The 12,099-nt window shown below is 37.7% G+C and overlaps 1 protein-coding gene across 1 annotated transcript; it reads left to right on the plus strand.

Moving 5' to 3' along the window:
- The first annotated feature begins 6,219 nt into the window (after positions 1–6,219).
- On the plus strand, positions 6,220–11,186 carry LOC306745463 (ovomucoid-like). Its single transcript, XM_079228253.1, has 4 exons — positions 6,220–6,323; positions 7,937–7,998; positions 9,994–10,100; positions 11,047–11,186. Exons 1-4 carry the CDS (start codon positions 6,275–6,277, stop codon positions 11,093–11,095), a joined length of 267 nt encoding a protein of 88 aa, XP_079084379.1. The 5' UTR covers positions 6,220–6,274; the 3' UTR covers positions 11,096–11,186.
- Positions 11,187–12,099: the final 913 nt, after the last annotated feature.

Raw genomic sequence — 12,099 nt, forward strand, 5'->3', positions numbered from 1 at the left:
TATCCGGTTGAGTCGCGGTGGCAGCAGGCCCAGCAGGAAGAAACCTTAGGGGATCCCTGATGTCATGTGTACATAATTAACAACATTTTTATGATCTTATGAACAATGAATAAAGATCTACCCAGCATTAACGGAACAGGGTTGTTTACATTGTCTTCGGTCTCGATCACCAGGTGACGTGGTGGTTCACTTTAACACTGTGATTTGTTTATACTGCTGAATCAGTTTGACATCCAGAATGTATCCTTCAAACACATATTGTAGACAGTTCTGTCTGCTCCCCCAAAATTAGCATATTTATTCAAGGAGTTAGTGACAATATGGGCTCAATGGAAAAGGAGCTCTGGCAGCTTGATGGAGTCGCAGTGGGGGTGAAGGGTCATTTAAGTTTAGGTCAAGTTAAGGTTTAGGTGTGTTATGTCAATGAGGATTCTCACAAGTATAGAAGTTAATATCTGTGTGTGTGTGTGTGTGTGTGTGTGTGTGTGTGTGTGTGTGTGTGTGTGTGTGTGTGTGTGTGTGTGTGTGTGTGTGTGTGTGTGTAGTCATGTCCCAGGAGGATGACACTGCAGTCAGCAATGTGACAGCCCCGACTGAACCCACAAAGGTGAGACTGCTGGGGGATGTTGATCTGTATTCTTCTATGGACTGATGGTTTACAGTACAGGTGCTTTTTGTCCACACACCATAGTCGCATTACCAGGCACATACCTATATGCAATTTCACGTTAATGCGCCACCCTATGTTCAATGTCAAAACTGTATGTGTAAATTCACTTTGTGTCTCCCTCAAAACTGTTAAGACTGGGATCAAAAGGAGCAGGACTCAAAACTTGACTCAGGACTCAGTTGTCAGGTCCAAAAACTATGTTTTACTGAAGCAAGGTTCGGTACACGGGTAGTTAGTCAGACGGCAGGCAAAAACTCGCTGGAACACAAAAACTGGTCGAGGCACGGAGAAAACTCCAGCAAGGCCGATCTCCTCGTGGCACTGGAGCCACAGTGGCAAGTGTGTGGCAAGTCGTGGCACTCCTGTGACAACTACTAACAAAGTAGAAATACTTTGTTTCTGTACTTAAGTAGTTTTTTGGGATATCTGTACTCTACTTTACTATTTATATTTCTGTTGACTTTTACTTTTTTTACATTATAGCAGCTGCAGACCCTCTAATATGTAAACACATCAATTGTATATGTCAATATATGTCTCAGCAGAAGCAGTACATTTTCAACCTTTTCCAGCCACATTGTGTTGAACTTTCTTAAACTTGTATAGTTTTCTCCTCTCTTTCAAGTTCTCTCAATTAGGTTATCATTTCGTCTTTAAAGTGAACCCTTGAAAATATACAAATCAACATACACTGCTTTGTTTTTTAACACGATTACAGCATAACAACATAAAGGTCATTTTACTCTTGTCATTTTATGTATCTGATATGAAAATAATGTGTTATACTCTTTCATATTCATAAGTGTCTTCAATCAGATAAGTAATCGAAGAATAGGATAATGCCGAATTCCTTTCACATCGACCGAGATGCAGAACCGGCTCACGTGCCCCCTAGTTAAAGATATCGGTAATTGTTTTAACAATTACTATAGTTCCGATTTGTGGAAATGACTACAGTTTCAGCAAACCAGAAGCAAATGGGTTGCAAAGCTACAATCACTGGCAGTGTGAATACATTCTTAATGTTGACACTAATAGTTTAGACTGAATTGAGCTTATTTATAATTCACCCACACGGTTTTCACTTGTTAATGAACCGTTATAACCACGGTTCGTAACCGTGTAACACAACAAAAGCTAATTTAGATGATTTAATAATTTCTAACTTTTCCTCTTTCCAGTCTGACGACGGTACTTGAATGCAGCACAAGGGTGGGGACCATAATGATGTGGGCATGCTGCTTCAGGTACAGGTGAGAAAATCCAAATGAAATGCGGAAAGTCCTGTTTGAGCATTAGATCCGCACCAAAACACAGTTCATGGGTTTTTGAAACCATGATGCTGGGTAACAATTAGAGCAAGGAAAAAACCGTACCCAGAAAAAAAACACATACAAAGAATAGTCTGGTTAAATTGGGCATTTTATGTCAAAACAAAAAGGTCTAAACAAAGCTGGTTCAAAGCCCTCGCCACACTGCAAGTATACATTTCTGGTGGGGAAATACTGAATCATTGATTTCCTTATTTGACGATTTTATACGGAATGAAACATATTGTGCCATTGTAGAACACAACTCCCCCTAAAACTCCCAAATGTAAAGAAAATATACTGAAGGGTGTCATTCGCTAACTGAAATGAATGCGGGTATGTTTGCTTGATGCAGCTATTTCCAGAAGCAACAAGGCATCGAGGTTCAGAACCTCAAACACACTGTAAAGCCCTAATTCTTAGTTGTACGATGTTGGCATATGCTGATGCGTGTTTGCTGCTGTAGCCTACTGGTATGACAAGGTAGTTGTACTGGTATGTACAGTGGAATGTCATGATGTACAGTATACACCACTTACACAATGCATGCATAAAGTGTAATGTGATTCTTTCTCGCTAGCGCTGTCTTTAATTCCCCCAAAATGTACCAAATGTTGTTTGCATATTTTTCACAAAAACCAAATAGACTCTGCAGTATTACATTTTGTGGAGTAGTCACAGGAAGGCTACAATTGTTTTAATAAAATCAACTGTGGGTTATTCATTATAACATGTTTTCCAACAAATATTAGAACGTTGTTTTAATAAAAGGTAACATAATTACTGCTGGAACAGTGTAAAGAGCTGTTTTGTTGCAGGGCTTTTTTGTGTGTGGTGGTTCGCTTTGTTAAATTAAAGTATGTTTTACTAAATAAGGGTAAAGTCATTGTCTGGATTTCGTTCTATGAGGCTTCCATATGTTTACGCCGTTTAGATGATGTCACTGATGTTCACTACACAGATTAATTTCTTCTTAAAAAAGACACTATACTGTCACACTACCAAGTGTTGTTCTCATAGAGACTGTGAGTTGTCTCCAGTGACAAACCCTGTGCTGCACTGCTCAGTTCTCTCTTGCCGCTGCCTCCTTCAGTTGTTTAAATAAGGTCTTATCCAGTCCACTGGCACCACCAGCTGCTGATCCTTTTTCCATAACACACTCTTAAATGTAATGGGAAGGGAAAGTACACTACAGCGATTCAGTAATTGTATAGTTTAATACATTTAATTCAGTTCAAGTCAATACAACTTTATAACTGTGTAAGGACATTTAAACGCACCCAGATCAACACAATAACTAAGAGTTGAAAAAACATTGTTAATCACAAACAGATATAAATGTCCATGGTGCCATATAAGGGATATATATGGTATTACATCATAGAAAACTGTATAATAAAGTATAATACAACAGTCAGTATATATATATATACATATATATATATGTATATATATAATAATACAGTAAAATCAGGGATATAAAGATTAATAGTCAAATTTAAATAGAAATGTCTTCCTAAAACCCACATACGCAGTTTTCCCGAAATTTCTGACATTCACTGATGTTTTCTTATTTAGGATTTCTTAAATCTACCCACACCTAAGAGCACATATGCACATGTGATTGCTGACATGTTTGTGAAAAGGAAATGGTTATTGTGTTATCCTCAGTCATGGTTGAATAACAGAGGTTTAAAATGACAAAAATAATCCATATCATTACAATAATCATTAAAAATTTTTGGGGGGGATAATCATCTTTTATTACTTTACAAAGCCTTATGGTCTTTAAAAATGAACATTACCCGTACACTATATATGCTAGTATATCAACTACTGAAGAGATCTATAGTCAGGTTCGGCCATCACATGTTTATATACCCAATAGGTCACTTTCACTACAAGGTTTATAAGAACTGAAGCCAAAAAAAAATCCTAAATGTAATTACAACAACAACATCCTTTCCTTTTAACATGTTTTAGATTTGTAAAGTGAACAATACATTCTTATATGTACCTAGTCACCTAAATTCATGTTGGCTGTCACTCATTTAAAATAACATCTGAATACAGTTAGGAAGCAGATGAAGTTGAATGAAATGTAAAGTAAAAGTTGTGCTTTAAATGATCTGTACTACATTTCAAAGCATGTTAATTAATAAATTAGTTCTTCGTAACATTTGAATCAAGACATTTTTGTTTTTACATTATTAATGTGTGCTTTCCAACATAGTTTATGATCAATTATCTTGCCCAGAAAGTTATTTTGTACAGGTTTTCTATTTCAACATAATTTATGATCATTTTTACTGAATTTTAATTTTAAGAATTTGATTGATTTCCAAATATAAACATTGGTGCTTCGTACTTTAGACTTTTGGGCATTCTAGATTTAATTATCTCTGGTTTCCGTGTGTGCACACGCCCTGCAGTGTCATGCCTTTTTAAGGGGATTGGCACAAGGTACAAAACGTTCTGCGGTTTAAGAACAATTATGACATCATCACAAATTTGACATTAACTTTTCCCGGGACCTTTTTCAAGAACAAATTCAAGAAAAAATCATATATAATATATACAATAATATATTTTAAATTATTAATCATATTTAGTACAGAATATATATTATCTGATTAATAGAAATGATAGTACTGTATAATATATCCATCCATCCAGGGGAAGCAGCCTCTGTAGAAACGGCTACACCAGACGGTTTGGCTAAGCTAGCTGCTAAATTAGCACGACTGCATCTAATTTGTTTATACAAATTAGAAACAATAACGGTATTAGCACTCCGCGGAAGAGGCACAAGTTTAGTTAAAGTTATAAATGTAATTACTGTGTATGTTTTAAGGAAATTAGCGTGAGTGTTGGCTCTGTGTGTGTATGCTATTAATGCAAACGAGGAGTAAGCTAACATAATTATCGTTTTTGTGTCGTTGTTCACTGCTCTTACGTTGGTTTGGGGAATTTATCAATACATTTGAAGGCATCAGTCAAGTGCAGGACTATCTTTCGGAGGGGTATGCGACATGATTTATTTATATATATATATAAATATATATATACACACGCATCAATATACTGAATTGTATGAAGATGTCCTTATTATGTCAAAGTGTTGGAATAAATGTTAAACATTTAACTGCAAAGTAGTAATGCGTGATTCCTTTTTTTGCATTGAAACATACATTGAAATTGATTAGATGTCCCTACCAAAAAAAATTGCCACCAGCCACCACTGCTTGTGAGGGTAAAGAACTGGTTCACTGTTCTAAACTCTTAAACTGAGGTTCGACAAACACACTCTCCTGTCCCCCTTATTGAAAATGGGAACCACCACCCCGGCACTGTTCCATTTTGACATTGAAATACGTGTCAGCCAAGACAGCCCAACAATGTCCAGCGCCTTCAGCAACTCAGGGCGGATCCCATCCACCCCCGGTGCCTTGCTACCAAGGAGCTTTTTGACTTCAGGTTGCCGCCACGACAGGCACCGATGTCCTTTCGACCACAACTCCTAGCGGCCGCGTCCACAATAGAGTATAGTATAGTGTATTGTAGTAAAGTATAATATAGTATATATTGCAGTACAGTATAATACAGTATACATTATAGTATATTTAAATATAGTACTATTTTGTATAGTATAGTATAGGGCAGTATAGTACAGTATTTCATGGTATGGCACTATATGCTAGTACAGTATTAGTACTTTAATATTATATATTAAAGTACAGTATATTATAGTATATTACAGTACAGTTTAATATAGTATATTATTGTACAGCATAATATACTATATAATACTATATTCTAATATACTACATTATGGAATATAGTACAGTGCATGACACATAGTATATCATAATAGCATATAGTAAAGTATAGTTTGGTTTGTTTAATTGAGGTTAGTATAGTATCCTGAAAAAGACATATGTCTCAGTACATATATGGGAATATATTTTGATATGTATTCCTAAAAGAGTAATCATATGACCATGACCATAATTGTATGATTCAATTATACTACATAATTAGTTTGTACCTCTATACTGTTAATATTGTATTCAGTACTGTGACAAAGTAATCTCTGTTTGTTTTTCCTGGCTGTTATTTCTTTGACCGAATGGTGTTATCTTGTGACACAAATGATCAGGTGTGTCAACTGGCATTTGCAATGCAGCCAATCAGAGGACAGCTCCAGTCTGCTCAAAAGGTTGTGCTTGCAAGGCAAACAAAGTGTGAAACACACACCTGCTACCCTCAGAGACACGTCAACAACCTGGAAGTCATGAAGCTGACTGTGATGTTCTGCTCTGCTCTGCTGCTCTCTGTTTCTGGTGAGTTCAGTTATAAACTAATGATCTGAACAAGTCGTTTAGTTTCAGAATCTGCTTCAAACAGTTTTCCGCCTTTTAAACCAGAAACAGCTGAAAGAGTAGGAATTTTCCACTCGTTCCTGGAGTAGTTCTCATACAACCTGATTTTGAAACAGAAATACACAGAATAAAGCAGAACACTGTATTATTGTCTATTAAAAAAGAAAAAAACATATTGAAACAGAACTACAAACAAAAATAAATGTGTTTTGGACTTTAACCGTGGTGGATCATGTTGTTTTCCCTCTCAGATGTCCTCTTCCATGGCTGATTGGAACTGATTTAAGCAGCCTGGCTTATTCAGACCTAGACCTCACTATACATAGAGTCGAAAGTCAGGCACAACGTCATCTGTTTGAAATTAGTGAGGAATTGTTATGTTTAAAATGAGGAATTAAGAACATATAGTTATTACATAGTAGTAGTTATTATTAATACCTGTTTTAATAAGGCGACAAGCATATATATGAGTATCATTCAGTATTAAATGTTTGGAAGTTTGATTTAACATATTTGTAAACCAAATAGTGAAAGGGCTCGGCAACCTTTCTATACAAAGTGCCATTTTTAAATGTTCTTGTTCAGTGTACTATATCAACATGGACGTAAACATTAAGTTGAATTATGACACCTCATTAAAACTGAATCTCCAATGGATCTATCATTTAATTCCATCCATATAGACAATGTGCATAGCAATATTTACAACAACCAAAAATATTTTTTTTAACATCCTATCAGACTACTGTAAATAACCAGCTGCGCAACTGCCAATGCCTGTGAAAGAGGTCATCTGGCTTGCGGATGAGAGGGCACAAAAAAGATTCTCAGAAAAGGTTGCATGTTCGGTTTCAACATTGTTTCCATGAACAACAGAAGCAAAACACAAAGAACCACAAAACAAAACAAGATGAAGGAATGTGAGACTTGGCTGGGTGACATTCCTCTGGAAAAAAAGCTGGTGACATTTTGTTTGAGTACAGTATGTGTGTGTGCATATTGGGAATAAGAGCATTTTTACAAACTGAGGACATTTGGTCCAGTTTTTATTTCTTCAAAGGGCTCTTTGAGGGTTCAGACTTGGTTTAAAAAAAAACTTTAACAGGAGAAAAAAGGAAGAAACCTTAGGGAAAGCGGATCCCTGATGTCATATGTACATAATTAACAACATTTTTATGATCTCATGAACAATGAATAAAGATCTACCCCGCATTAACGGAACAGGGTTGTTTACATTGTCTTCGGTCTCGATCACCAGGTGACGTGGTGGTTCACTTTAACACTGTGATTTGTTTATACTGCTGAATCAGTTTGACATCCAGAATGTATCCTTCAAACACGTATTGTAGACACTTCTGTCTGCTCCCCCAAAATTAGCATATTTATTCAAGGAGTTAGTGACAATATGGGCTCAATGGAAAAGGAGCTCTGGCAGCTTGATGGAGTCGCAGTGGGGGTGAAGGGTCATTTAAGTTTAGGTCAAGTTAAGGTTTAGGTGTGTTATGTCAATGAGGATTCTCACAAGTATAGAAGTTAATATCTGTGTGTGTGTGTGTGTGTGTGTGTGTGTGTAGTCATGTCCCAGGAGGATGACACTGCAGCCAGCAATGTGACAGCCCCGACTATACCCACACAGGTGAGACTGCTGGGGGATGTTGATCTGTATTCTTCTATGGACTGATGGTTTACAGTACAGGTGCTTTTTGTCCACACACCATAGTCGCATTACCAGGCACATACCTATATGCAATTTCACGTTAATGCGCCACCCTATGTTCAATGTCAAAACTGTATGTGTAAATTCACTTTGTGTCTCCCTCAAAACTGTTAAGACTGGGATCAAAAGGAGCAGGACTCAAAACTTGACTCAGGACTCAGTTGTCAGGTCCAAAAACTATGTTTTACTGAAGCAAGGTTCGGTACACGGGTAGTTAGTCAGACGGCAGGCAAAAACTCGCTGGAACACAAAAACTGGTCGAGGCACGGAGAAAACTCCAGCAAGGCCGATCTCCTCGTGGCACTACTCCTAACTAAACCGTTATGTCCAGTCTACTCCTTAACATATGACCCGCTGCACAAAGACAGGATGTTGAAATGGAAGCAGGTTTCAGAGCTTTTTTGGTGATCTCAGGATACTTTGCCTTGGTTTGAATCCAGAACACAGGCAGAGTTGAAACAGACTTAAGTTTCATGTTTAGGGTAAGGTAACATCTGGACATGTGTCAAGAGGTTCCGTCTGAGGTTGCCACAGACGGATGTATCCGGTCATTTTTCACAATAAAACATCTTCCCGGCCTTGATTTTTTAAATTTAATTAAAAATGTTCATTCATTCTTTCTGTGTGGGCAGAATGAGCATACTTATAAACGTTGCAATTCCTTCATAGTGTCATATATTGCTTTTTGGAGAAGTATGATGATAAGTTCATACTTATCATCATGCTGCAAAAGTATACTTCTGTAAAATATATTATGTTAAACATTGTTGCTCCTGAATGGATCACAGCCAACCCAATTATGTTATCAACCCAACTCCTTGTCCTTGGTCAGGGTGGCCACAGCACTTAAAAGAATACACTTCATAATTCCCGAAATTTGGACCCTTTGCTTTTTCATTAACAAGCATGTACTTGTACTTTTACTTTCAATACTTTCTGATATTTCATATCAGAAAAATACTTTTGATACTTACATACAGAACATATCAGATACTTTAAGACTTTTACTCAAGTAGTATTTTAATAGGTGACTTTTACTTTTCTTAAGAGAATTTTCCAGTAAGGTATCTTTACTTTTACTCAACTATGGCTTTTGGGTACTTTATACACCATTGCCAACACCTAACTACATATAAGGAGAGGACACGTGGAGATATTATTCTTATTCGACTTGTATTTTAAAACGCTTTGATAAATAGTTTTAAATTATATTAAAAAGGATGATTTATTTTCATTATTTTAGCCAATTGTTGTAAATGACTATAACAGTAATTATTTTGTAATTATTTTGTTTCAAAACCAGCAAAATCATACATAAATGAATTGAATGATAAACAGTAAAGTACAACGAGGTTACTCGAAGGATGTATACAGAGAACGGGGGCTCATTTAAACTAACATGCTGGGGTGTCGAACGAGTGACGTTCGCTTGCCACTGTCCTGGCACCTGACTGACGCCTGCCACAGACTTGCCACAGACTTGCCACAGACTTGCCACACGCTTGTCACATGCTTGCCACCGTCAGTAATCACACTCGCTGTCTCTCAAAAACTCACTGGGGAATCGGTGTTAAACTCACTGGTACAGACTGAGACAAACTGGCACAGAACAAAGAATTGACACAGATCATATAACGAGGCATGGGAGACAACAATCAGGGCGGGGCTTGCAATCACACAGGAGAAGGTTACACAGGGAGGGAGGTGCTTGAAACTAGAGACAAGGGGTGTGACAGAAAACGCAACAAACAACCTCACAGTGACAACAAAACTACACGGAAGGTCTGGACGTTGCAAAAACAACAAAACTACATTATGGCTCCAACATGCACCAATACCAATACTGATATTTGAACAGCTCTCAACATGTCTATGTAGTAATCAATAATCCTGTAACTATGTGTTTGTTTCCAGTCTGACTGTCCCAATGGTCCAACCCCCTGCACCAGGGAGTTGGATCCAGTATGTGGCAGTGATGGAACGACATACAGCACCAAATGTGTTCTCTGCAACATGAACAGGCATGTAACTTTATTTATTTTATTTACCTCCAAAAATATATCAGCTGATTTACAGACAACTCTTTCACAATATAAAACTTTCTGGGGCTGAATGGTATCTTATGACGGACTTTGTAATTCCACCATGTAAAATTGTCTTCCAAGCACTGGACTGTTCCTGTATCCAGTTGCCTTTATACATCCATGGTCTAAGAGGATGCAACTTCACATGCAGGCTAAATGAATGAATGAATGAATGAATATATACTTTATTAATCCCCATGGGGAAATTTGTTGTCAGAGGAGCAGCAATTTACAGACTAAAAACAACATATTAAAAACAACAACAGGGATGAGAGATATATATACAAAAATAAAAATAGCAGGGATGAAAGATATGTACAGCGCAGAGTATTCTTTAGGAAATTAAATTAAATTAAACTTAAACAATAGAGAAGTGCAAAAATGCAAAATGTGTATGTGTAGTGTATGTGAAGTGAAGTGTAAATAAACAGACAATAGAGAAGTTAAATTGAACAGGTGACTTGTTGCTCTGTGTGTCAGTTTGCTCTCAAGGGAATTCTCTCAAAAGTGAGCACGAGCGGCTTTGGTCACAACGAGCATGAGAATCTCTTTTACTGGCTCAAATTTGGTGACGCAATTCCTCTCGCATGTTAAACTCATCTCTTGCACTCACCCTTCCGTCCTCCCTCGAGCTCAAATCTAACTCTGCCCTTACACATCTGTGCCCGATTTGGCCTGGAGCAGGTTGCTGACTGAAAATGTAGTGAAATGTGCATGATGCTTTCACTTTACTGAGGTATTAGTGATATGGTTGTTTCCTGCAGCCTCTAATGTTATATGATATACATTTGTTCACAGAAACAGAAAATAATACCCCCATACACATATGCACACCCACATACCGCAAACCATATGCTGTAATGTCTAATGTTTTTTCTTACAGCGAAGAAGGAACGAACGTGACCGTGGCAAGCATAGGGCCGTGCCCTTGACACATCTGTGAAATTGGCATATCATATCCAGTCCCTGTATCTGTATGATCCATATATTCCCTTGCCTTTGCAATAAAGTTGCATACTGAAATATGTTCCCTGTGTATGTTTATTCAGCTCATGAAACATGATATCAATTCTGGTAAATATATCACAACGTTCATTTACACCCTGACCTCCATTGTGGGATCCCTCTTTCAAACACCCTGGCTATATACAATAAGAAGTGTTGCACTTTGCATTCCTATAGTTAGTTCTATGGCTCCTCATGGGAGACAGATATTGACTAGGGATCATCTTGCAATGGGATCTCACCAACTGCAACCCCAAATAAAGGGCAGAAAGTGTGGGTTGGGGGGCAATGGCCCCTCCTCACTTCATGCTTCCTTACTTCCAGACCCCTTGCACCTTTGCTCAGACCACACCCATCTTGGAACTTTTTTTTGATCTCAACTACACCTGCAAAGATTTGTTGTGTGATGTCATGTGATGTCATGTTGCTATCGTGGGGATGAAATTAATAGCAAAAGACATATGAACATTATCATTTCTTTATTGTTTTACACACTGCCAAAGTGGAGCTCAAATGTACAATATATAAAAGACATAGTCAAAACAGGAGTTCAACCTGTCGCAGGAGCTGCTGATCCAGTCTGTTCACTACAAGTTCATCACGGTGTGGTTTGGATCAAACAGGACAGTCAGGACTGCAGAGAAAATCCTTGGTGCCAGCATGCCCTCCATCCAGGACTCATCCACCTCCAGAGTCTGAACACATCACTGCAAACCCTACTCACCGTGGAGACAACCTGTTTCAGCTTTTCCCCTCTGAGAGGCGCTACAGAACCCTTTACAGCAGCACAACCAGACACAAGAACAATGATCTGTTTAATTTGAGAGATCTCCACAGGAAGTGTTCTTGGTGTTTGCCTTGACTGGCAATTTTGATGAAATTGTTCAAACATGTTCATATATTTAACATGATCAGCATGAATAGTAACACT

The sequence above is a fragment of the Taurulus bubalis genome (assembly GCF_910589615.1).
Source record: "Taurulus bubalis genome assembly, chromosome: 13".
NCBI lineage: Eukaryota > Metazoa > Chordata > Actinopteri > Perciformes > Cottidae > Taurulus > Taurulus bubalis.

Bases quoted from the DNA above. Each gene is read 5' to 3' on its own strand.
- LOC306745463 (XM_079228253.1), top strand. From the start codon at position 6,275: ATGAAGCTGACTGTGATGTTCTGCTCTGCTCTGCTGCTCTCTGTTTCT. The intron at 7,999-9,993 runs GTGAGACTGCTG...GTTTGTTTCCAG, and splicing joins CCCCGACTATACCCACACAG to TCTGACTGTCCCAATGGTCC. The intron at 10,101-11,046 runs GCATGTAACTTT...TTTTTCTTACAG, and splicing joins GTTCTCTGCAACATGAACAG to CGAAGAAGGAACGAACGTGA.